We start from the raw sequence: 27,757 nt of genomic DNA, 5'->3' as shown, positions 1-27,757 counted from the left end.
CAATAAATTCCCGATAATTGCATGTGTGTTAACCTTACACAGCAGATGTCAATATTGTCCTCTTATATAATGACTGGGGCTAATACTAAGGGGATGAAAAATGTACAACTTAAATAAATTTCGGTAACTTGAAAATGCTCTGCATGTCTCCTGAAATAATTCCTAACACCACTTCAGTACATTAACCTTTGCCTTTAGAATAGCTATAGTCAGATAAATCATTTAACTCTACCATCAAGGCTGTTACCTTTGGCTTTTTCCATTACTTTCTATCTTGTTATTCAATTACTTAAATCAGTCACTAGAGACTACTTCATAAAACTTAAATAATCTATAAAACAACCATTTATATACAATGATTTTGCCACGATTTTTCCACAGTCGGTCCAATTTTCTTTGCGAATTTTACCAAATTTCTCTTTACATTAGGAAAAAAAGAAAAGTCATTCCTAGAGTAGCTAATGAAAAAACTACTGGCAGACACAAAGCTACTGCAGAATAAACACTCCTGTTTAGGTAACATCTGCCTTTGGAATCAGATACATCCGTCTTTGAAGACTGGGGCTACAGGGCCAGGCTCTGGATTCGGAGTCACCTGGGTGTGTAGCAACACAAATCCACTGTGATGGCTCATAGCCAGAAACAGTGCAGAGCAGCCAATGGCTTTACACAAACATGTATCGGGAAGATGCGACTGGTTTGCTCTTCCCATAATATCTCTCAGCTAGAGTTCTGATGATCAAACAGGCAGAGACGGAAAAGCACTTCCATTCCCCCAAATACATCTGATTAAGTAGGAAATGTTGAGAAGGTCCCTAAAGCAAACTTTTCAACATGCAGGATGCTGGATGCAGTCAAAATTGTAGCTTGCAAATAGCACAAAGGTTTCGCCCTTGCCTGACGTACCATAGGGGAAAAGTCTCCCTGACTTTATTGCATAAGGTTCTTTCACAAAGAACAGTTATCTTAACAAGGGTATGGAAAATTCCTGTTGCCGTTTTTATAAATGCTGTCAAATGGAAAATGAATTAGCAGAACTTGAAGAGTAGGTATGAGAGCCATCTCATAATGTCCTCATTGTTAGAAAGCAATGAACAAACATAGAGTTAGCCATTATATTGGAAACAATCATTTTCCTAAAATAGCCCGCAGCAGTAAACAGCTACAGAAAGGGATTTGTTACCAATCATACAACACTGTGTACTAACTACTAGTTAGATCTTCTCCTGATACTTAGCAGGCTTCTCTGCTTTGCAGTCTGAGAAAGCACTGATCATAAATAAATAGCCAAGTTTCCAGCCTCCTAATTTAGCTACACAGTGAAGAACATAAACTGCAGGGAAAAGAGAAGGGGAAAGAGAAGGAATGCCTGTGGAACTGATATTTAGACCATTTTTGAAACTTCATTCCTGTTGTGGTATCAGTGGAAATTTTCACAGAGAAGTATAAAATTGGGGCAGCTCTGGAGACAACTATATCAACACATTTCTTTGAAAACATGGAGATTTGAAACTAAAAGGATTTCACACGGACACCCCAGCTCTCTCCCTAAAGGAAGGCTTGTTGCAAAGGAGCCATACTGAAGGCCCAGGAGACTGGCATCCCAGGACCACAGACCTCAGCTCTCTGGTAGTTACCTTACCCTACTTGAGGCCCTAAATGTGTCTCTACTACTTCACATACGTTGAATTGGGGAACAAACTGTAAGGCATTAACTAGTAAAAGCACGAAAAGCTAGAGAGAAAATGTGACCTGATGTAGTGGAGCTTATGGTCTTACGGTTGTTCATGAGAGTGTTAAACCTAGATACAAATGCAGATCTCCTAGGACAAAACACATCACAATTTCCACTCTAGACCAGCCTTGCGCTCTGTAGGAGACTCTTCACTTCCTAGAGCTTATCAGCTGCCTCCTCTGAAGTCTCTGTGAGTTCTCTTTTCTATACAACTTCCTAGGACATAAATCTCCATCTTCACCTCCCTCATCATCAGAGCTGCCAATCCTACTCACGTGCCTTCAACAGGGAGAACAGACAGATGCTGAATGAGGAGCACAGTCCTTATTTCAGACTTGACTTACATGGATATCCTTCTGGTCCTCTCTCCAAACCAGCCTCTCTCCTCTTCTCCAATATCAGAAATGTCAGCCTCATGAGCGAGCTCTCCTACAAACACAAAAAGAAGAAATATGTTCGTTCCTTCATGCTCGTGGTAACTGCTCCTTTATATTACAATACCTGATTGAAAGTGTTCAGACAATTTTCAATTTTTTTAATGCCTTTAAAAATTGTCCTTGGTTGTTTGTTATTGTTTGTTTGTTTTCAAACAGAAATAGTGTTAGCTGTATTATTAGCATTTGTTAATTAGTTTTCCAGATAAAACATTTTCCTTATATTTTATGTGGCATTCTGGTTAACAAAACTAATTGCTCAGAAAGAAAAAATATATCTATCTCTGTACAATTAGGGATTTTTTTTTCCTTGGCTTATAGAAATTGTAACAGTGCTGTAAATATATGTACAGGGCAACTGCTGAGCTAACAAACAGTGGATGACCACAAAACTTGTTTGTCAAATACACCTTGTGCAAGTATTGAGAACTCTTTATTTTGGAAAATGTACAAAAGCATCTTGCAATACCCCAGTGCTACCGATGTGGAGAAAAACAGAGCATTCCACATTATTCACAACCATCTGAAAAACAAACAAAACAAAACAAAAAAAAAGAAAAAGAAAAAAAAGTCAACTTGTTTCCATTTTTCTTACTGAAAATAGGAATGTTTTTCCCATTTTCAAGAGAAAATGGTTGAGGTTCAATACTTTCAGAAATGCATATATGCAGACACAGTCACAGATAAATGGACACAGCATCGCCTCAGACCATTCAGGATCTTATTCATGAGGCCAGACTATCAAATAAGAGCAACCCAAAGGCTTTTGGATTTGTCAGCTGCATCACCCTAACCACACCTATCCATGCAAAATGCCATTTGTTAGTCCTATCCGACAGATTCACATCTGTGAGTATAGAAATAGGAGAAAAGATGCTGAGCAGTGTGTGCTCACTTGCACCGTTCTCTGAGACATTGGCTGACCTCCACTATTACTGAATTCATCGTAAAACCTCCTACAGAAGATGCCTTTTAATTACAGCTTGCATTTTATGTCCCACCCATTACCACTGAGTTAACTACAGTCTGGATTTAAACATTATCATTAGCATCAACATTTAAGACGTGTAAAAGGGAATTAAGAATAGATAATGACAGTTCACTCTCTCTAAATATTTAAGTACGGGAAGAAAAGACAACGAAATGATATGGTACAGAATGTGGGGGTCTGCATCATAATTTGGTACCTTCTGCACATTTTTATATTGCAGAGGAATTTCCAAGATGCAGCATTTGTGGTCTCAGGCCAGAGCACAGGAACGGAGGCTTTTTGGGATTTCCACTGAAATTTGGCATCCTTTGGTAGTTTCAGGCAACCGGCAGCCACGTCTGGGCCTCTGTCATGTGCTCAGATCACAGACTCGCAAGTAAAAAGCAGCTGCTCACCAAAACTAGCTCCAACATCAAGTGAAGAACAGCTCAAGAAAAGCAGTATTCAATTGCTAGCATGAAGACCAAGACTGAATTACAGTGGGTACTTCCATTATCCCTGCACTTCATGAAGCCCAGACTTAAAACAGAATTCTCCTTGACAGTACAGAGGAGTGATCATAATAAAAAGGAAAAAAAAATAACTTCAATACTCTCAGATATCGTGGAGAGAAATTAATATAACTATCTGGATAGAGAGCACTGAATGTGGGCGATTGAAAAAATTCCCTAAAAAGCCCCAGAAATAAGCATTATTTTGCATTTATCTTTATTTGTATTAATTTAGGAATGTGTTCTTAGAGCCAAAATTCTTCTGGCCCTTGTTTCTTAATAAATAAAATACAAACATCACTGTGACTTTAGTTGTGTGAAGAGATGAGGAGGAGGAGGAAGCAATCCATGAAATGAGCACAAATGATGCCCATCTTTTAACTGAGGTTTCCAAGGCATTTAAGCAGCTGTTAATCAACTACACAAAAATATGTACGGAACATCAAGAGAGGACATTTATGTTTGTGCTGGGTGCTATCTTCCACTTCTTGCTCAAACATTCCTTCTGATAGAAGGATTGATTCCTATTTTTTTATGCTTGTTCTGTTGCTGATCTACAATTACCTTTCAGCATCTGCTCTATTATTCCATCAACCGGCTCTTTGTACACACAGAATCATGGAATCCAAGCTCTATGCCAAGCCGCAGTGTAAGCTCTTAGAAAATACTTGAAATAAGTGTCATATCAATCATCATTGTGAGCTGTCTGTACTGTGCTTGATGCTATGCTCCACCATCATAAGGCAGAACATTTGGTCCATGCTCGCCAGCTGTTCTGCTATCCTCTGTTAACCCAACTTAGATTTCTACCAGCAGTAAAACAAAGGATTTTTGCTGATACACGTCTAAAATATATACAGTACAACAAAGCTCATAAAATCTCAGAGAATACAGAACCTTTCAAATTTAGCAAGCTCTACAGCACCAGGCAATGAACAGAATGCTGGTAAAATTGTGATGTTTTAGATACACGTTCAGTATAAGGCACGTATTACAAATATGCTAAAGATATTTCAAATATGCTCATGAGCACAGTGGCAGAAAAAAACACATACTGAACAAAACCTTATTTTTGCAGTCTTCCTGTGTCTGTGCTGCATCCCAAAGCACAGCAACGACGTGCCCGTATCCTTACAATGGGACAGCAGAATTAAATGACTGCCCTATAATTTCAGAATTGCTCCAGCCCCAGCACACCACCTCTGATGGGCAGAACCGACCACACACAAACCATCTTCCTCAGCTGTGGCAATGTAATTTCAGCCCTGCTGGCAACATGCTGGAAACCAAACCTCCTTTCAGTTTCAAACCTCAGCCTTTGAAAGTAACATTAAAGGCTCTTGTTGAGAGACTGCTTTTTAATTTGTGTTGTGCTTTGTTTTTAAAGGGAGAACTGAAATCTAAGTATCTCCAGTAGGAAGGCTCTATTTGTGCCTTCTCCCTCAGATAATGGCAGCAGGGAGAGGGGAACTTTGGTTCCCTGTCAGCCTTCCCAACTGCTGCCTAAATACAAGACCGCAGTGGCCTTTGAAAGCTTCCATCATACTTGATTTATAAATAAAGTATCCATTCCTACATAAACGTCACATTAAAGGGCATCATAGAACTCAGCACAGCATCTGCCTAGCCACGACTTCACACGGAAACGTTATTCAAGCTCTTGCCCATATTTTCCATCCAAATATTTGTACAGTTTCAGATGGCTTCAGGAGCCCGGTACTGACATCACTGCTGAAATCAATAAAGCTCTGCCTCCAGCTCCACCGGGCCGGCCGTGCATCCTGCACACACAGCTGGGAGCAGCAGTCCCAAACTGCCAGGATGTCGGTGATGGACACGGCGTTATCATCCCTACCTGCCGCAGCCTGCTCCTCAGCGTGTGAGGAAGCACTTTATGCTCATCTAAGGAAAGTCGCAAGGCGGTGGTCACAAAGGGCTCTGATTTAGAGCAGCTATCTCCAAACAGCCTGTAGCAAAACTTCCCTAATCGCGTACCCAACTCGCTGCATGTACAGATGCACGCTGCCTTTAGCTTTATGGATCATGAGTAGCTGGAGTGAAACGAGCTACAGACGGAACTCAGCTGGAGAAGCGGACGCCTTGGTGCTAAACGTGCGTGCCTGAGGCATCCCGGAGCACAGCCACGTGCGTACCGGCCAGGCACCTCCCAGCGGTCGGGCAGAGGACGACAACACCCCAGAGGCTCAGAAATCACTGCCCCGCGATGAGGTGAGCGTGGAGGTCACTGAAGCTGACGCTTCTAGTTGGGCTTCTGTCTTACCATGAAGGAAAACACGTTACGAGAAGGACGGAGCGGCTCCCCCCGGGCCCGGCACGCCACGTGCCCCCCAGCGCTCCCGGTGCTCCCCGTCACCTGCAAGAGGCACGGCAGCTGCACATCGCCCCGCCCGAGAGCACAAAGCCGCCCTTGTTCCTCACCGGGGGCTCTGGGGGCCGTTCCGTCGGGGCTGCGAGGGGCGGCGAGAGGCTGTGAAGGGCTCTGAGGGCGGCACGCAGCCGCGACGGGCGGCGCACCTCCGACGGGCTCTGAGGGGCAGCACGGGGCTGCGATCGGGCTGAGGGGCGGCACGAGCTGCGAGGGGCCCGGGGGGCGGCGCGAGCTGAGGGGCGGCGCGGGCCGGGCCGGGGCGGGGCGCGCGCCGGGCTGGGTGCGGGCGGCGCCGGCAGTGCAGCGAGCGGGGCAGCGGGGCCGGGCGCTCCGCGGGAGCGGCGGACAACGAGCGGCCGTTCCGTGACGGCGCTGCGGGCCGGACTGCCCGCGGGGAGCTGGGGCTGCCGGTTCTGCTTTGCTTCCCCCGTCCCGCCCGCGCTTCGCTTACTTCGGCTGGGCTTTTTTTTTTCTCTCTTTTTTTTTTTAAATCGTTATTATTTTTTGGAAAACGGAAGGAGGATGGGATTCGAGCTGGATCGCTTCAGCGGGGAAGTGGACCCCGACTTCAAGTGCAACCTGTGCAACAAGGTTCTGGAGGACCCGCTGACCACCCCTTGCGGCCACGTGTTCTGCGCCGGCTGCGTGCTGCCCTGGGTGGTGCAGCAGGGCAGCTGCCCCGCCAACTGCCAGCGCATCTCCGCCAAGGAGCTCAACCACGTCCTGCCCCTCAAGAGCCTCATCCTCAAGCTGGACATCAAATGCGACAACCACGCGCGGGGCTGCGAGGCGGTGGTGCCGCTGCAGCACCTGGGAGAGCACGCCGAGACCTGCGACTTCTCCCCCGCCAAGTGCCGCAACCGCGGCTGCCGCCAGGTGCTCAACCTGCGCGACGTGGAGGCGCACATGCGGGAGCGCTGCGAAGCGCGGCCGGCCGGGCTGTGCGAGCAGGGCTGCGGCCTGATGCTCACGCACGGCGAGCGCCGGAGCGGCGGCCACAGCTGCCTGCGGGCCCTGCGCGCCCACGGGGCCGCTCTGCAAGCGCGGGCGGCGGCGCTGGAAAAGGCGCTGAAGAAGGAGGCGCTGCGCGCCGGGAAGCGGGAGCAGTCGCTGCTGTCGCGGCTGGCGGCGGCGCAGCTGGAGCTGCAGGTGACGGCGCTGCGCTACCAGAAGCGCTTCACGCAGTACAGCGCCCGCCTGGACGCCCTGGCCCGCGCCCGCTCCGCATCGCCCGGCAAGGTAAGGGCGGCCCCGCGGTGACAGCGCGCCCGCCCGCGGCACCCGGCGTGTGTTCTCCGTTCTCTCCCCGTAACGAAACTGGAGTTTCCGGGGCTGGAAATGGCGCTAAGCCTCCAGGGGCTGGGGGGTCCTGGGCGGGTGTTCGGTGCCCTGGGGCCACGCTGTGCTGTCTGCGTGCCGGGGTCAGACACCTGCTCAGTCCCTGCATTTTGTCCTTAAAAGATCAATTTCTGAGGAGAAAAATTAACTTGATTCCAGGCAGTCAGAAATAGGCTATTTATAAAGGGCCCAGAATCAAAAGGCAGAGCTGCAACAACCCCCGAGCTCTAATTGGAAAGGGGCTCCCCAGCGAGGGAGGCGCTCGGAGCCAATTATCTTTTAAATGAAGAGACTCGGAGCCCTCCCGGTGACCCGAAATGCGCTGCCACATCCCGGCACGGCCACATACCGGCACAATCACATCCCCGCATGGCAGTTCTCAGTTGCTCGGACTGTCACAGTCGTGACTCCGCCGCGATGGTGCTGGGGCAGCAGGAGCTGTGCAAGGGAGACAAAACTCATTGTTACATTGTGTTTTCTTCTTAGAGAGGCCACCATTTCAGGGTTTTGCCAACACGGAAAGTATCTTAACATTGAGCCGACCCTCCTGACTTGGGGCAGTTCTGGGAGGGATGCTGACCCACACGGAGCCCCCGCACAGCCCTGCTGCCTCCTCACATCTCAGCTCTGCTCTGCTCCCAGCAGCACAGCTTTCCCTCATGCTGCTCCATGGCCAGTGCTGGTCGTGTTGCTTATGCGCTATTTCACTCTGTGAAGTTAGTGAGCTGCACCAAAGGTGCTACTACCAATAGCTGTAAGCTAACAGCAAAATTTCTTATCAAACTGATGGATGCAGCTGGCCAGAAGGACCGGGCTGGATTTCAGCCCTATTACAAAAGGCTGCTATGCAACTTTCTGAAGCAGTGCCTAATCCGAAGAAAGCTGGAAGGTGTCATGTCACCACAGGCTTGTGGCTCAGCGGTCAATCACATGTCTTTCACAGCAGTTTGGGCAGCCCTCCAACACCAACAGCTTATGTCTGCCTTGTGCCCAAAGAAGTACAATCAGGAAACTTGCATCTTTGTGCTCTAGAGAATGTTTTGAAAGGCCTTTGGTAATCACCTAGCGCAGGGGATGCTTTCCAGTTTGGGGATGTGGCCTGCTTCCAAGCTGTTCCTTAGGGGCTGTTTGCTCAGAGGTTCTAGCACAGGCTGCACAGTGTAGGATGCCGGTTATAAACACTTGGCAGGGCATTGTGTGCTTGCCTGAGGATTAGATTCCTCGCTGCCTGGATTACATGTATGATAATATAGAGTAACAGACCTCAACTTCAGAGGAAATTGCATATCCAAAGCGTGCAGCACCACTGCTGTCATTATTTTATTATGAAAATACTCATACTAGATAGGTTTTGTTATAAACTGTAATTATCCTGTGTTAAAACACCTAGCACTAATGAATGGTTCAGAATGTGGTGATTCCCAAACTTATTGTAGGATGTTCTGGATTCTCTGCAGATGGAGAAAAAGGGATGTTCTGACTGCTCATGGGTGGTTGCTTGTTTCTGGAGATGTAGAAGCAGACTAGAATAAATCAGAGGTTGTTCCTTCCAGTCAAAACAAAGTGCCCACTTACAGTTCCGTTTAAAGGCTTAGTAAAGGGGAAATATGATAGTGATGGATGAAAGACCCATCATGAAGGACCCAAACTTTTGGCCATTTGGCTGGGTGAGCTCCAGACACGTAGATCTGCATTAACACAGCCTTTCTTTGTGGCACTGCATTTGTCACTCAGCTTTCCCACGTTGTTGCCATAACAATATCCATACACAAAATATATATTTTATACACACTCAGAGAGTCTTCTGATAATACCTCCCAGTTCTGTTAGTCCATTAAACAGGTGGCTGTTAAATAATTCTAGTTCTGTTTACCACGTGTACACTTTTCCATCCTCTTAGCCACTGAGGGAACAGTTTAATTTCACAGTGTATTTACTGGATGTCTGACCCATGCTTATTCCAAAAGATAAATCTGAAGGCTTATTTAGAGGGAGACTTTATCCCTCGGTTGAGAGGTGACGCTTATTGCGGACAAGCTTAAGGAGGGAGTGGTGGAGAAGGCAGCATGTCTTACTCAAAATTATTGTTCCCTTTGATCAGACCTGTCCATCCTGAAACATCAAAGTCTAAGTAAGCAAGAAAAACCTCATACTATTCAAACAATGCTTAATCCTTGCTGAAACATACCACTGTTCACACCTATTGATAAGCTGATGTAGTCGAGCCTTTATGTACACAGCCATCAAAGTCCTCTGGGAAGCAGTAGGAGGGAATCTGAACCAGCTCTTGGTGCTGGTTCCAGTCTGCAGTGTCAAAGCTGTGCCTGGCAAGGTGTGCTTTCAGGGTGGCATTTATACTGTACAAATGTCAGTCTGTCAAAGGCTTTGAGGCGTGGCAAAGCACAGTCTTTGGAAGTCCGGTCTTAAGCCCTTTTGCTTTACTGGCTACAGGAACCATTTCATGATCTGGTGTTTAAGACCTGTGGTCCTATGTGGAGGTAGTAGCACAGGTTTTAATTGCATGAATGCCAAAGGAAGCCCTTTAAGACACGATTGTGTTCTTTCTCAGGCTGACCCAAGCAGGCTCAGCTGGGCTGCAGTCAATAAACAAGGGGCTGAAGTGCTTCCTGTTACAGACAGAGCTTCCTAGCCACTGTATTACCAAAGAAATCAGTCTTGCAATACATAAAGCAAAAGGCAGTCTATTAGATCCCCATTACTCAGCTGGGAAGAACAGGGAGCTGCAGCATTTCCAGTTATCTCACTGCCTAATGATTGCTTCACTGGAATGCTAGACATATTAGAGGAGGAAAGAATGGCAGAGTTCTGGAAGAGTAATTTACATCATGGCTTCCTTAAGAAGCAAAAGCAGTTGTGAAAGAAATTGCTAAGACTGAGAGGAGAATCTGCAAAAGTAACCAATTGGCAAAGCAGTGCACTGCTGCCTTCCATGTGCTTGGCTGTTCAGCACAGATGGTGGAGTTATCACTGAATGACATGAGGGGTTTGTCTGTAACGCTACTCTGCTGCCAAAGGGACGCTGCAGACAGGGCACAGATCTGTCAGGTCTGAGCGGAAAGTTTCTTAACACCCCTGAGTTCATTTTTCAGGAATACTGAAGAAAAACACTGCAGTGGAGTGTTTGGGTTTTTTCCACAACTTTTGGCTACCCGCTTTACTACTTTTTCTGCTAGGCATACAGGCATCAAATCGTAGCCACATAAGGAGGCTTTAATGAAAGCATTCAATTCTAATTAGAGGAAGTGTCTCAAGAGCAATGTTGTAATTGTTTCTTGATTGTTCGAATTGATTTGCCTTTTTAAAAGGCATAACAGTGGAAGTAAACAGTGACACTATCACATCCCTGTCTTTCAAATGCTGAGTTATCAGTCCATGAAAGCAGCCCCACAGGACTGTAAGTTTGCTCCTTGAAATGCTGTCTGACATACAGGTTTGAAGGCTCACAGTGCAACAGCCTTTACTTCATTTTCCAGTCCTCCTCTGAGTACCTGATTCTTACTGATGCTGAGTGTAGGCAAATTAAAATAAAATTAGTTGGAACTCATTCACATTTCTCTGTAACAGGCCCAAGTGTACTTACTATGGGACCTGTAGGAAAGATAAGATCACAATCTGACAAGAAAATTGTAAATCACATTTTCAGGTGAAGCCTGTTGGCTCAGCAGCTCTGTGGTCAGCAGAGCTCCACCAGCTTACACCGGGAGGAATTTGGGCTTTGTAATCTTCCCAAAATCTATGAGAGTAATTCAGTAATCCAGGATTACTTGGACATTTTTTTATGAGTTTAATAGACATTAATATTTGATTGGCAACTTCAAACTGATATGTTAGAAGAAAAATGCACAAACTAAAACCAGCTGCATCAAATTACAATGTAACTGTTGTAATTTCTGTCATTAATTGGTTATGAAAACCAGACTTGTAACATAACTTCCTCAAACCTTCTTTGTGTTCATAACTTTTTCACCCTGTGGATAAAACAAAGAAAAGATCTCAGAGGTAGAAATGTTCATCTGTGGATGCACACCGTACAGTTGGGAGTACCCTGTTTTTATTTCTGAAAAAGAGACTATTATTTAGATGGCTTTTTGTAATTGTGAGCTGTTGTATAGTCTTGTAGTGTTTTGCTGTGAATGACAGCACTTAATTGAGTCTGATTACACTGTGAGGATTTAGTTGTATTCTGTAGTGTGTGCATGCAGGTTTGTCCTAGCAAAATGTAGAGGGCTAAGTAGCATCACACTGTCACAAAAGAGATTTTGTATAGGTTTATAGAAGATGTACCTTTTATGAGCACATCTGTGCTTAGGAACAAGCTTGGGTAAGTCAGGATAGCAAATGATGTTTGCACAGTCCTTCGGATATTACAAGGCTGTCCTGCCTTTCTCTGTTGGGCATTTTTTTTTTTTTTTTAATTTTTTTTTTTTTTTTTTTTTTTTTTGCATAATCAGACATTTGTTCACTGCAGAATTTCATGTTTTAGAGAATTAATACAACAGTTTTCAGTGGTGAGGGATTTGTGTTTTGCTAGTGTTAAAATTCCAAAGAAAATTGTGCTCAGCATCTCCTTCCAGCAGGCGCTGTGAATGGCAATTAGCATCACAGCCCCTTTGCAAAATTTGTAGCAGTTTTGTTTAAAGCTGTTTCTAAAGCTCGCCAGAGATTTGCTGTTGTATCACAGTTCATATTCGATACTGTTTAAAACAATGTATTGCAGCTAGCGCCAGAGAGCAACAACATAAAAATGCAGCCCTTCAGACACCCTCAAGCACTGGAAAAGTCAAGAATCTGACTACTGGAGCCGCGGAGTATTTTACATAACAGATCACATATGACTGGGTCAAGTAGTTGCAGGAACAGTATTGCATATAAATATCTTCTGTTGCTGTTAAGTGTCTCACTGTAGATCTCAATAAAAAATACGCATAAATCTCCAGGGCGGGTTTTGCAGAGGCGCCGTGGGGTGGCTGGAGCCGGGGCTGCTGCCTTCCCAGCTCTCCCGCAGAATTGTTCTAAACTTCATGGGAAAAGGAACTAACAAAGCGACCCAACAGACCGGGATAGAAGTGTTATCTGTCCTGCTCATCAGCGCACACAAATGCTTTGAATGCATCTCTCTGTTCTTTACAGGGTGAAGAAACTAAAGCACTGACTCTCGTCCTTCATCGTGACTCAGGCTCTCTTGGATTTAATATTATTGGTGGCCGACCGTGCGTGGTATGTTAATTGTTAAAATATGTTTGCCCTTTCCAGTTGGGAAAAGCATGTAGGTCAACACTTAGAGGAAAAACGCTGCTGACAACTATTTGGCTCTCTTGGGATTCTTTCAGAGCAAATCTTACATTCAGATTAGTATTGGAGGTCTATTGGCTGTATGTTCTTGTCTCTCACATCTTCAGTCTCGCACACGGTCACAGCTGGTGACACTGACACAGGTGGAATGTCACTCCCAAAACGCTGACAGCCCCGGTATCTTTTTCTCAGACCATACTGTTTCAAAGATAGTACACGAGTTCAGGACCGCAGCTTTAGACCTTTTACAGTTCATTAAGAAATCGATATTTACTCTCCTTTCCACCAGAGACCAGGCTGCCCTCTGTGCAGGTGAAGGGATGTAATTTAAACAACCTACTTTTGAATTCCATGATTTCAGCAGATGTTTCCTGCACACACATTCACTAATGTATTTTTTCTTGATGCTTGCTGGCAGGAGCTGCTGCATCTGACTTTAATTAGATCAAGGGGTGGAATATACCTTGTCCTAGTAATTTAGAAAAGTACTCAGAACTACTCCTCAGACTGTCGGAAATGTGACATTAATGACAATTTATTCCTGGTGAATTCACTTGGAAGTTATTGTTTATAGTTAACATTTTTCAGTTCCTTTTCTGAGAAACTGTTCTGCACCAATAGCTGATTTCACAATAGACAGGGATATGAAGATACCTTATTAGTGAGAGGTTGTTTTTCACAGTTTTATTTTCAAGGTTCCAGAGGAAGAGCCGTGCAACTAAAAATAAAAACGCACTGTTGCTTTCTGTTTGATGTGCAATCAGGCTGCTGTCTCACTGGATTCTACATTATCATAATTATAATGACAGCTACTACTGAGCTGGCCTAAGTCAGAAGAAAACAATTATTCTGCAAACGATGAGCCTAATCAAAGTCCATTCCTGGCTGTACAGTTACTCAGAATGGGAGGATCAGGTGTTCTCATTAGTCCAAATAGTCCCATATTAAGACATCACTAAGAATATTTATTCCGAATTACATGCACTGCTGTGGCACAGGCGAGTTTTAGCTCAGCACAAATTAGAGTTACTTCAAGGTTCAGTAATGTGTTTTTCATTTCATCTTTAAAGGACAATCAAGATGGTTCAGCCAGCGAAGGAATTTTTGTATCAAAAATAGTTGACACTGGGCCTGCTGCTAAGGAAGGAGGGCTCCAAATTCATGACAGGATTATTGAGGTATGTGAGTACACTATCCAGCCTCTTTTAATAGTCCGAGTTCTGTTGTCATGTCTTCAAATGGCATGAAGTTTAGCGTGGGTTCGGGAGAAATGTACCCTGGTAAACACTGTCTAGAAGACATGTCTGCTAAAATATGCTCGACTTGATTCAGTGCTGACCTCTGTGGCTTTAGGTATAGTTCTTACCTAAATATAGAAACCAGATTATGGTTGGTATGTGCACGTCCTGACTTTCTGAGGAGCGAGTATCTATCTGGTATGCCGTAGATATTTCTTTTTAAAGCTATTGGAAACTTGTAAGTTATTTAGTTAAAACCATATGTGAAATATCTGTAGTGTAAACCTTGATTTTATTTATCCTGGTTTCTAAGACCAAAGGTAATAAATGTTTCGAATGGCCAGAAAATATTCTACTCTGCAGTTTCTGTAGGATTTATTATAAACCTGCCTGAGGTACTCCATTACTGTTGTTTGTAACTACTTGTATTATTCCATTTGGAGTCTGAATTTCTTCTCATTTTGCCAAAGTCTTGACATCAATAAAAAGGCCTTTCTGTGAAAGTGATGGTTGCTTGAAATGTTTGTTTGGGAAAAAAGATCTTTTTTTGAGAGAGAGAGAGAAAGAAGGAGGTTGGTTTTCATGAAATGCAGCTGAGTGTGAGTCCGTTTCCTTTGTTTAGCATTTTACAGTTAAAAAAAGTGTTCTTTGCTGTCTTATTTCTGTAGGCTGGAGAAACTTTGAAACTTTGAGAGTCTGTTGTTCCAAAAGATAAGTGCTGTGTTTGTTGCCAAGGATATCATGGAGCAACCAGTTTCTCTAAGTAATGGAATTCTATTGCTCTTATGTTTTGCAAATGAGCAGTAAACAGCTGTTAAGGATTTTCTGTTGGCAGAAGACAATGTGTATTTGCTATTTTCTGTGCTGTTATGGTAAATCGTATTCACAATTTAGTAAGGATATAAAATATTAATTAAGTTTCTTCATATGGAAAGGAGTGGAGCCACAGTAGCAGAACTATAAAAAGATAAGAAGCTGAGCTGTGAAATGATCCAGAGTTGCTTAAACCATATTTATGGTATAACATAATTGGGAAAAGGTCTGTAATTTTTGTTTGAACTAGAATTTTTCCCATAGGCACATATTTCCCCAAAGCGTGTTTGAAAAGCTGACATCCGTTTCTGAAGTAGCGCATAATCACACGAACAAAACAACTATGAAAAACAAAACGTTGGAAAATCAAACTCCCCAAAGTAAGGAGATGTCCTGGTTTTCAATCTCCTTGAGTGTTAGCACTGTAACTCTGCCTGGAATTGCAACCATATGGCAGTTTGTTATAGGAGTTGCCAGGAGAAAACGAAGGCAGCTGACCTCCACAGGCCCTATAGATTCTGCTCTCTTGCAAGCAATTTTGGTCCTTACTGCTTTTCTCTGCTCCATTTTTCCAAAGTTCAGTATTTGGCACTGGTAGCACAGACCAGGCTGAGCAACTAAATACTGCTATGGTGTTTGTGCCAACGGTAAGAACCCAAGAAGAACATAGAGGAAGGGAGGCAGGGTGAGATTCCATGCTGTGTTTCTTGGCTGCTCTGTGAGTGCAGCCATACCTCTGTCAGTAGCATTTGGGCAGAGTTCTTCCCACAGTTCCAAGCTACATTTTCTCATAAGACAGAACTCCAGAATGAAAACACAAGGAGAACTGGTTGTATGTGTAGCATACTAAGGGTAGCAGAAGCCCAACTGAATGCTGTGTGTTGACAGCCTGTGCTGTCTGCAAATTCGTTTTCATATTCACTCATTTCTAAATACACACAAAAGGCTGATGAAAATTCAGCAGAACGGTTACAAAATCACTGACTTTGGATGTGTGAGTTTGGATTAGGAATGCCTTGTTGAAGGCAATCTCTGGGAGACACCCAGCTGATGAGTTTTGATTCCCACTGTGGAGCAGTCACTGAGTGTGCTAATAGGTTCTTTTCAGATCAGACGGCTGAATGTAATGCCCCCCAGCCACTACAGGCATCCGGTTCACAGAACTAGAGTGGTCTGATGCAAAGCCCTAGAAGTCCTTGTACTGGGGACATCAGCACCTAAAAACTACTGTATACTTTTTGACTCTGTGAAATTTGTATTTATTGCACTGTATTTAACCCTATTCTAGGCAAGGAAGAAAAGGGATACCTCTTGCATCAAGGCATCTAACCCAGCTTTGTCATACTGATAGATAATTGAAATATCCTGTAAATTACCTAGCTGAAGATCAGTAAACATTTAATGATAGTCTCTAATGAAGCAAAACCCAAAGTTCATAACTACGTCTGGCAGTTCAGCAGATGTAGGTGTAAATGACAAGATGCAATCAAAAGCCTCAGGTGGAACCCATCACAGACAATACAGCATGCTAATGGGTCACATTTGCTTTGAAAAGCACGAGAGATGACAAAGAAACAGGATCATTATCTAGAACTGAGTTTGGCTATCTAGAACTTATTTGACTTGCTCTTAATATTACAGTTTTAAGTAACACCAGCATGATTTTAAATAGACCCCCTCACAGAGAACTCTCATTCTAACATAAGATGCTGAGCGTAAGACCTCCAAAATGATTCCAGAGTTCATGGCAGTGAACTTAAAATGGAGTAAGACAGAAATAATTTTATTTCCTTTTGAAAATGTTTCTTTATTGTGGATCTCCTGGCAGGCATATTTTGGAGCTTATGTCAAATAAGAGCATTGTTTCTCATTTTCAAAACTGCCAAAACATTTCTCAGTACTTAGCAGGGATTACACAGTGCGCAATTTGGATGCATAGTGCTGTTTATAGCTGATAGCAAATGTTGCTTGGAAGTTCTTTCCCCTGACAAATTATACTGAGATAAACCTTGAATTATGTCTGAGATAATTTTAAATCGTATTTTCCCACCGGTTCGGATTTCCTATTTTACACATTTTAAAAGAATAAATATAAAAAAGTAAATCAGGTCTAATAACTGTCTTGAATTTTCAGTAAAAGCATTTTTTGGACTGTATTTCAGCAACACAGGCAGTGCCACTGTGAAGTGCTTCTACTGCTAAATGGCATACATCATCGTGATGAATGTTGCATGATCTGTGCTGCTCAGACTTGAAAGCAGCACACGACAGAAACACAAACACATCCTTTTCCTTCGTATTTCATTTTACAAATTCTGTAACATAATAAAGATATTTAGTGGTTACACAGGACCTTCCGGAATATCTTATAGCTGTTTCCTTCGCTGTTTTATCTTATTATCCTTATTTTGCAATCGGGTAATCTGAAGTATACCGGAAAGTATCTTCCCAAATTGCCAGGTCAGAGTGAAAGACTTGGATCTTGGTCTGTTCATTATTGCTCTATGTAAATCAATGCTTTTCACCTGTATCTGTTTCCAGGTATTTCACAACTACTCTAGAAGTGAGGAAGTAATGATATTATGAGACTTTCTATAGTGTGGCTACAGGATTTTCATGTACGGCTGTGACTTATTTATTCAAAGCAAACAGCTGATTTAAAGTGATATTCTGAATTATTGTTCCATAGCAAATTGCCATATTAAAAACATGCTGAAACTATTGATTTTATTACAGAGGAATTACTATTTTCATAGATTACATTTTTGTCAGGGCAACAGAATGGTCCTAATTTCCTCTTGTAGCAGAGTTGGTTCAAGTCCCAGCCATGAAGGACTCCTCTATGCAGCTGCCTGGCATTTCTTAAGACAAAGTTTTTATTTTTAAGCACATCAGCTCTGAAAGATTATGAATTAAGTACAGCATTCTCTTCTCACTGACGAGTAAACTCATTTGTTTAGCTTCAGAGGCTGAACAGAAAGGAGGCTTGAAATGCTGACTGCTTGCCACCTTAAAATGTTTTTAGTACAATTAGGGTACTGTTGCAGTATCATAAACTGTCATAGCTGCACCAAAACCACAAGAATTTATTCCACCTGAGCTTGCCCAATGTCTCATGCTGCTCGCAGAAGGATCATTAGTTTAGGAGTTGAGAATTTGTCTCAGTGCATTTGATTGATTTTCCCCAAAGTGCACTCATTTGCTACACGTTACAGGCTGCCTTTCTGTTAGGTGAGTTTCTTCACAGGTTACTCAAAGGAACAATGAAACTTTTTAGCAAATCATCTACTGTATGTTTGTAAATAAAATGTACAATTTGCTCTGGATTCTCCATTCAGCCTGTAGTACACAGGCAGTTCTAGCAGAACAACTTTCTGCTTTTTTCTCAGCAAACCACACTGGGTATCAGAGTTAGCAGTGTAGCTTTCAGAAAGTCAGATCAGCACAGAAAGCACATCAGCCAGGCAGGAGGGCAGGGAAAGGAGTGCTCACAGCAGCACAGCATACATTGCCCTGCTGGGGAAATATGTGGGCCAAGAAAGATCTGCTGCTTTGTAGTGGACTGAAAGAGTAAATGAAGAAACTTTTCACGTGCTCTGCTGGCATGGGACAGGATCTAGTTTTTCCATGAGGTTGAGTATTTGGGCTGAAAGAGTTCCATGTACTGCCAGCCCAGCTTTCCTGCCAGCATAGAGTTGTTCCCCCATCTGCATGCCCATTGCAGCTTATCACCACTTGCAGACTGTTCACAGGAGACTTCCACAAGTAATCAGTAAATGTAATAACTGGAGCAGAGCTTTCAGTTTCTCATTTGCTGGTGCACTTTCTAAAATCAGCTTTAACATGATAAACTTTTGCATTTTCTTGCAAAAGGCTCACTGCATGCACTAACTGAACTCCGATAGGCAGAGGGGCTGAACAGAATTTTTCATTGTCGTGAATGGAAGAGTTCAGCTCTGCAAACAAGATTTACTATGCAGATACATACACTTAGGAATTAATTTTCTGGAAAAAAAACTATTTTAAGACAGCAACTTAAAATTGACTGTTCCTGTTCCTGCCAGGACATGCAAGCACACTTGAGTATTTCTGGAGAGGGAACATAGTGGGGAAATGAGTACAGTTATAGCAAAGTCAGCTTTTTTTGGTGTCTAACTTGCAGAACATTTTCCAAGCCCTTTGTCCGTATCTGCTCATGTACCACAAAGCATCCTCATGTCTGTGCTAAAGCATAGATCTTGCGGGTTGCTCAGTGTTAAAAGGGAGTTTTAATAGTCTTAAGGGGAAAATGGAAATGAAAACAAAAGGTGTTGGTTATCACTGCATTTTTTCATCTCATAAATGGATTTGCCTGATTCCCCATCAGTGCTGCATTCTGAGCTGTGGGAAAGAAGGCAACAAACCAGACAGCAAGAGGAGGATGAACCAAAGATGTGTAGTGCATGTTTTACAGTAAATATTGAATCATCATCCTTCCCACAAGCAGCAAAAAAAAAAAAAAAAAAAAAAGAAAAGAAAGAAAAATCCATTGGATGGGTTGAAAATATAAAGTTCTGTAAAGAAGGAAACAACTGTTTCTACCCTAGTGGATGAGGAATATACTTTCTAAGTCATATGCTTATGCATCAAACTTCCTGACTGTAGGAAAATGGGAGAGAAAAATGCCAGCAATGAGACAGCCTTTTATAAGACTTTAAAAACCAAATCACTCAAGGCATGGACTGAACAACATGTGCCCCGCCTCCCAAAATTCTTTGGTGTGATGATGAACTTGCTTGGTACCATGAAGAACAGGACTTGGAGAGGAAATGCAAACTGCTTTGATAACTTCCAGGCCTGCCAAACCTCACGTGAAGTGTGGGACCCAGACAGGCGACTTGTGTTGCAAGATCATAGGCTTGTCAAGCATCTCATCCTGCCTCCCACCCTCATGTTTACCATTTCCAGTGAGTGAACCCACGCTTGGTTTGGTTTCCTCTTGCTAACATCTTGTCAGCATCCCAAGGACACCGGCTCAGCATATGCAGCCCCTTGCCAGGCTGTTCTGTGCCAAGGCAGGACGAGGTCACCCACAGCCTGGGAAGGCACAGTGTGAAGGTTCTCCTGCCTGGTGTCACCTCATGGGCTGCAGGAGCAGTCACAGTGCTGTGCACAAGCCTGTGCCCTGGGCATGAACTCCAGGGAGAAAATACAACTTGAGAAATTCAGATTCTGGCTTTATGAATTATCGCTCGTTCAAAGTGAAAAATAGCTGTTCCATATTCTTTTTAGCTGAGCAAAAAGAAATGCATCAAGTTCCAACAAATACTTTTAAAAAGATGAACATAAAGCCTTTAACAATGGGGCAATTTAATCCTTTCACATGTGGCACAATTTTTTGCATTTTAAATCATCTCCTGTTCAGTTTTCCACTTTGAAAGCCAAACCATTATGATTAACTGTTAGATTTTATTTTTAGATTTTTGAATGCTCTGAATCTTTTTAGAGAGAGCACACAGAATGTCCTATCAACTATTTTCACACATTTTGTTTGTATCACAATAATGGAGCAATCAGATGCAATCATCTCTAGTTTAGTACATATGTAGAACATTACCATGTCAATCGTATGAAAAGATATGCAAAAAAGCGAGTGCAAATTAACTGGGGGGGAAAAAAAAAGCAAGCTCAGATCATTGCCATTCAAAATGCACTTGAGTAAAATTTGCATAACTTTTAATTTAGAATTACAGGAAAGATGGAATTTGTCCAGTAAATGTGCAGAAAAGCTGTATGTATGTATGTGTGAGGTCAGCAGACCTTTCCAAAAATCCTCCTCATGGAGCAGCTCACCCTGCAGTGCTAACCTGGTCTGTGCCACTGGTGGGATTTGTCTTCAAACCAAGAGCATGGTATGGAGACCTGCCTGTTGTGAGCGCTTCATTTGTCTGCATTTCACAATAGCACAGTTTCCTTTTTTCTCACACATATAATATGAAAATTGAAATGAAATCCTAGAATCTGTTCTGGTAACACCTACAATGCAGTCGCTTCTAGACAATGGCCTTTATAGTGTTTAAGTCAACTTCTTCTTAATAGAGCATGTCTTCCAGCATGAAGTATTGGGTTGTTTTATTCCTTTTCCTAATTTATTCTTTATACCATGAAAATCCAAAAGCTGTTCACAATTAACCACAGTTCTGTGCTTTAAACACTGAGAGGGGACAACTTATCAGCACTGTGACTCTAATTCCAATGCTGCTGACCACTTCTCTACTTTATGCATGATGTTGATAATTTTTAAAGCAATACAACTTTGCTATATTATGTTTCACTACAAAGCACAACTACAGGACTTATAAAGTTTTTAGACTCTCATAAACAGAAATGGTACTGGGCTGATAATAATAGTATAGAGATGTTTTGCTTCAGTACTGGGGCTTTTAAATGAGTGCAGTATGTAAGTTGTTGCTTTTATAATGTTGTAGAAGTTGTGTGTTTTTTTTTTAATGCTATCTGTAAAATCTTATGCCTGTGAAGGGAATTTTCCACTGAAAGTGGAATTTGGCTTTAAAGACTGAGGGAGAATAATGTTGCAAAAATGGGAAGTTGTGAATTGCTCTGAAGAAAGGGACTGGTACAAACACTGTGTGTGAGAGACACACGTCCCATCCCTGTGCAGCAGCCATTCTTCTGGAGAAGGGCCAGGTGATCACTGCGCTTTGGGCCACACAATTCCATACAGCCCAAATGTTGCAAATATCTTTTCTGCATCTAAAATGGCGCATTAATGGTGGAATGCGTTTCAGTTGTGCAAGGCAGGTGCAAGAAAGTCATGTTATGCAAAATACTATCTTCTGTTGGTACAAGCTCCTTGCTACTAGCCTTCTCAAGCCTTGTGTTAAAATATTCTTTCAAAATGATCACTGATTTATATAGCCTCGGTCGTAGAACTTCACCTATGGATATCAGGAACTGCATGTGCTCTGGCAGGCTGCTCTTGTACACCCTTTCACAATGACAAAATATAGATGGTTATCATCTGTAACCTCAGTATACTATCCATTATTACTTCCAGTTCATCTACCAGCAATACAAAATAACTAAAAATTGGGTTTAAGTGACACATGCAGAGGCATGACAGGTCTCTTAATTGTAAAGAGTTTTATATGGAAACACTTCAGTTTTTCTTCTGTCTGTTTTTCTTCTGCCAAAATCCAAGTAACTTTGAACTACACAAAAGTCTAAGTAACTCTGAAAGCATCACAGGGATATGGGTAATTGGGAGGCCCCACCTCCAAGTTTAACAAACAGAGTGAAATCTTGCTTCCCAGGGTGACAGAATGGCAGAGGTTGGAGAGAATCTCTGCGTTGCTCAGAGCAGGGCAAGCTGAAGCCTGGTGCCCAGGGTCCTTCCTTGGGATGTAGAATAGAAGCATGCACACGCTGGGTTTGTGAATAGGCCTTTTGGGCTGTGGGGCTGGGCAGGAATCTCAGCTGCAAACTGGTAAATATTATGTATGTTTGATTGATTGGATGAACATGAGAAAGAAACCAGCAACAGGAAGGGAGAGTGAAAATGTTTCCTGAATCATTTGGGGGAAAAAAAAAAAAGAGCTTTTCAGTGCTGTTGTTTTTTTTTTTTCTCTGTCAGTTCTGCAGGCTTCCCAGCTCAGGAAGATTTAGTTTATTTCTCAAAAGGTCTTGCTTATAAAGCAGATCTTTCTCTGGCTCCAGCCAGCTCTAATAAAAATTAGCAGTAACCTTAGCAGCTGCCGTGCCACATGACTGCTTGGGATTGCATAACTGCTTTTTCCTTCTAAAGAAACACACAAAGAGATCATCTGATCTCCTGCCTTGCAGCATTCTCTGTGAAGTGTTTCTCTAGCTTGATTCCTAAACAAAAATCTTTTTCTTCTTTCTTCTAACAGTCCTCTCTTTTTAAGACCAAAGTCTGTCCATAAATAGTAACGGACTGTAGGCAGAACTTTCTTGACTTAAGCCCATGAATGAATTGGGTGATTTTTTTTTTCTGTTACTCAAACTATTACTGTTTATCAACAGTAAGGCATGTCTCGAATAAAAGCTAATGTCAGCCTGAAGTCATTCAAAGAAATATTTTGCTGCTGAAACTGAGGCTTTTTAGGACTGTTAGTATTCCTGAGAGTATGCTTTTGGATGGAGATGCATTGTGGTTTGACAGGAAGATAAAGAAAGAAAAGAATCCTGTGGCCATATAATAGATGTAAACTGAACACACTCTTGGCTCAGTGCAGGTCCCATTTAATTCATTGGAAATCCCAGTGTATTTAACCTGATCCACAAGCACAGAACAGTTGGAAGTTTAAATTACTCTTCCTGTGTGGCATGTGGAGATGGACCATTGTGTTCTGACTAATTGGTTTTCCCTCTAGCAAAAAGGAAAAGAAAAAAAAAATTAAATGCTTATTGCATGCAGCAGCATCGTACCACTTCTGCAGAGCACTACACAGTGTCAAAGAAAAAGGTGGAATTGATCTATGAGCAGACGTTGCTCTGCATGAAGATGCAGTGCAACCTGTTAGATTCGATGTGGCTAAGGGCAGGGTGAGAAGCAAAATGCCTTTTGCTGGTCCAGCAGTGTTGGGGCAGACACACCAGTGTCCCACTGCACAAGTGCTTCCTGGAGCCAGAAGTCTCAGGCAAACTTGTAAGCACTTCTTTTATACGAAATACTCGGTGGAGGCTAGCATTCATTTACTGCAATTGTTAAGGAAATCTCAGGTCTCTAGCTTGAATCCTTAAGTCAATTAAGTGTGCTTTGAAAAGAGTGCCAACTCTTCATAGCTCAGTTCATTCCAAGTGTGAAGCAGCAAAAGTGAGACAATGATAATGTCACAGAATATGAGATGTTGCTAAAAATAATGGGCAAGTTCTCATGCACTGAAGCCTTGGAACCTGCACATTTCAAGGGCACTGGCTTGCAGCAGTCAGATTCCCCTCATCCACTTCCCCTCATCCGCTGAAGCAGTCAACCTAACCAGAGGATTGCAGAAGACTGAATTTATAGAATTTTCATTTTTGCATCTTCCCCTTTTTTCTGCCGCAGTCTTTCTTTTTCCATCACTTTTTGGGAAGACCTAGTTCTCATTTTGAATCAAAAGTTTTGGCACCTTTTATAACGTAGACTGAAGAGTTTCTAGAATCGTTCGTTTGGTAGAGGTTACCATCAAATAACTTGGAACATAAAGAAGTGAGCAGTCTTCAGATGCAGTTGCAGCTGACAAGTTTCCTGCTAGCAACTTGTATTAATTTAATTTCACACAGCCAACTCTGGTTCCTTCTTGTATTTGAAAGAGTTTTTTTTTAAATATAACCTCTCATTGTTTTTCTTTCATTTTGGCCTCCTTTTCTCTTGCTTTGTAGGCAGTTTCCTTTGCAGCAGGGGAATTGCTGTTTCTATTACAAACCTTTCTCTGGCAACTGGAACTTTTCTTTCAGTTTTAGCCCCTGCTGATAATTAAAGTTTTCTCTTACTCTCTCTTTGCTTTACATTTACCAAAAATAAAGTTTGTTTGCTCTCTGAGGATTTCACATCACAGAAGATTTTTGCAGGCTTTCAGAGCTGCTGACTTGAACCAAGTAATAAACGTAGGAATGAGGAGGGGTGTCAGAGAGTGATAGATAATATATTAGCCTCTTGCTGGGTCTAGCAAATCTCCAAGTTTTATAGACTATTAAAGGCTGCTTTCGCTGGGCTGACATTGTGCATCTCAGCTCGTTTTCCCAGCTTCCCTTCCTCAGACAATCTGAGCAGTTGGATACCCGAATTCATTAGATTAATCAGAAGCATTTTAGTAATGTATCTCAGGCAGAAATAGAGAGGTCAGGGGGTCAAGAAGATGCTGTGACGTTTTCTGTGAGGCTAAAATGAATTCCATGCATACGAAAAAGAATCAGGAAGAGCAGTGCCCCCACAGCCTTCTCATGTTTGGGCCATTTGCTGTTAACTGGTGCTGGTCTCTTGATTAGGCTTTATGCTTGCTTTTGCATAATGTGTTATAATGTGAATAGATTTGTGGAACAAAGGAACCAAAACCCCACAGCGAGAGCTAAGGCGACACACTTCTCCCTAATCCTGTCCCTTTTGCCCTGAGTAATAATTTACCCTAAAAATAATTTCTTTTCCTTTTGTTTGTTCCGTACTCCGAGGTTCTGGTCAGCGTGAACAAGGGTTGCAGAGTCCAGCCCATTCTACTTGTATGTGTCTGACTGCAACCATTTAATTCCTTTCCTTTAGAAACCCTCTTTTTTAAAACAAAAACAAAAACCTAAGCCCAAAAGCTTTTATCTACTTAGAAAGTGTTTTCCTGCAGTTTCAGGAAGAAATGCAATTAGCATGGCTGCTTAATTAAACTGAGCTGTCAATGAAGCGATAAACCATGGTACAATTAACTTATCCTTGGAGAAGAATGCAAATTAAGGCTATAACTGGAGGTCTTGGGAAAGGTCTTGACTGCTTTCTGCCACCAGCCTGATAATCACACTAAGTCATTCATATTCTCAGGCCATCAGATGATGTACACCATCTTTTGCAGGAAAAAAAAGAACTATGGGAATATGTATGCACTCACAGCATCAGATGGACGCTAAAAGACTTAAGGCTTTTCATATCTATCATTGATACATTACCTGTGAGTTGTTACCTGTAATTCACATGTCAAACCATGAAAGCCCTTTCCCAAAGGGAATTGTCTTTAAGTAGCCAAGGGCAGCAGGACAGTACTTTAAAAACTGACAAAATCCAAAGACAAATCCTGACCTGAAGCAACAAGCACAGTGACCAATTAATTCGGTATCTACTAGTGCAAAAACCTTGGTTAGCTGAAGTCAGCAGTGAAGGTTTCACCTTCACTGGGAATTTTTGTACCAAATAAAGATCAATAGTGAAGTTATACCCACTTGCACTGGTGGATCTGTGGGAACTGATGGCCACATTTGTAAAATCTTTCCTAATCTGATAACAAAAAGTAAATCTAAAAGTATTCATTCTGTTATTTTATGTTCCATGCAAACCTATAGTACAGTTTGGAACCGAATGGGAACCCCTTGGCATAAAGCTGTCTGTAGCACAAGTAGTATTGCCATAAGCTGTCTACTGCAGAAAAAAGCCTGAACATGTAAACATGCTTAACTTTAAGTACAGAATTGACTTTACTAAAGCCAAAGGGACTACTCACAGAACGGTGGAATTCCTTGTGCTGGGGGAGACCTTAAAGCCCATCCATTTCCAACCCCTGCCATGGGCTGGCGGCCACCCAGCCTGGCCTTGGCCACCTCCAGGGATGGGGCACCCACAGCTCTGGGCAGCAGTGCCAGGGCCTCACTGTGCTCTGTGAGAAATTTTTTCCCATAATATTAAATCTATATCTCCGCTCTCCTAGTTTAAAACCTTTTGCACTTGTCCTGTCGCTATGAACCCATTTACAAATCATTCTCCTTCCTATTTATAAGCTCCCTTTCAATAGTGGAAGGCTGCAATGCGGTCTCCCTGGAGCCTTCTCTTCTCCACGCTGAACAAACCTCAATTTCATGTATGTAATATGGATTTATGTGTATATAAATGTGCAGAGATACACGTATGTATGAGTATATATGTATATTTATATAAGAGCATAAAATATGTAGTTGTCTATTATCTAAGTGTATATATCTGAATAGATACATATTTATTGATTTATAAATATGTAAAAGTGCTGCCCACATTTCTTCCTTCTGCTTCTCAGAAAAGTCAGTAATTTTTGTGTATCAGAGTCTAACTAGATTTATTATGTACAAATTTACAGTTAGGTTTCCTTTCGGTTGGATGTACAAATTAAACAAACTCTGGATCAAGTTCAGTTCTAAATCTACAGTCTGTTGGAAAACCTTTATCGTCGTTATTGCCTCCCAGCCATTTTGTTATCTAAATAGCCTCTGGATTAAATTATACTATTATGTTAAGAAATGTAACATTTAGAGCATTAAAAGCACTAAGTGTGTCTTTAACTCACAAGTGGGCCTGATTTTTGTTTTGCTTTATCCTTTACTGTGTCAGACAGAGGATTTCCTACCGCTGCTTGTGAAAGGAAAGCTGGGCTTGGAATTAGAAAGGAAAGCATAAAACTAATTGTTTGATGGTTTCATGTTACAGACCACCTACACTGAGGAGGCTGAGAGTTTAAGTAAATTGAAACTGTAAAGAATGAAACAGTTGAAGGCTAGCAACAAACAAATAAGTAAAACTTAGTGCAAAATTAGGGGAGCAACGAGACAATATAATTGCATTTTGTTAGCAGTTTGGTACTTGGCTTTACATGCATGAAAATATGAAAGCTAAAGGAGGAGGCACTTAGCAGAAAAGTGGCTAAATCCATTCCATATCCTGTCAGCTCTCACTGGAATGCTATGCACAGTGCTTTGTTTATTTTCTAAATATAGATATTTAAAGTTTTCATATACAGAGCTGACAGAATTAATTTGCACTCCTAACAATCATCTTGTGATAAAAACTACGTATATTCAGATACTGCTTTACACAATTCCTTTAAAATAAAGAGAAACATCCAGTAAACATGTAAGGGAGGGGAGAAAACCAAAAGCACACATATGCCAAGGAGAGACTTGTTTAAAAAAAAAAAAAAAGAAAGCACAGGGCAAAATTATTTTTTTTACTTCTTTTGGGACCTCAACAAACAATTTATCCAGAAAGTATTAAGAGTGGCTGAAATACAGAAGTCAGCTTCAGGGAAGAGACATCTGTCAGTGCACTGCATAGTTTGAAAAAATGTAATTGCAGTCCTCCTTATCAAACTTGAAAACACAGCTCTTGCATGGAATTACATTTAAAATTTACTTCCGGGTGAAATATTTACCTACTTAGGATCACTCCTAAAGCAGTTTGCTGTAGGGCCATCGTGCAGTACTTTATAGACATAGCTGATTAATGGCTCTGTACTATCACACTTTAACTTCTTTGTCTAGAGGGATTTCAAACAGTAACAGAGAACTTCTCTCA

General features: G+C 42.2%; 1 protein-coding gene across 1 annotated transcript in view; it reads left to right on the top strand.

Annotated features, from left to right (window-relative positions):
* Positions 1 to 6,562: 6,562 nt before the first annotated feature.
* The window catches only part of PDZRN3 (PDZ domain containing ring finger 3), a gene marked incomplete at both ends in the record, with an annotated part of 119,214 nt that continues 98,019 nt past the window's right edge, over positions 6,563 to 27,757 (top strand). The window contains 3 exons of the mRNA XM_079540402.1: positions 6,563 to 7,279; positions 12,530 to 12,616; positions 13,762 to 13,869. Coding sequence (XP_079396528.1) covers positions 6,563 to 7,279; positions 12,530 to 12,616; positions 13,762 to 13,869 — 912 coding nt within the window. The remainder of the gene's footprint in view (positions 7,280 to 12,529; positions 12,617 to 13,761; positions 13,870 to 27,757) is intronic.

The sequence above is a fragment of the Tetrao urogallus genome, assembly GCF_951394365.1.
Source record: "Tetrao urogallus genome assembly, chromosome: 10".
Taxonomy (NCBI): domain Eukaryota; kingdom Metazoa; phylum Chordata; class Aves; order Galliformes; family Phasianidae; genus Tetrao; species Tetrao urogallus.
The sequence above is the reverse complement of the archived record's forward strand: the minus strand, read 5'-3'. Positions and strand labels throughout refer to the sequence as shown.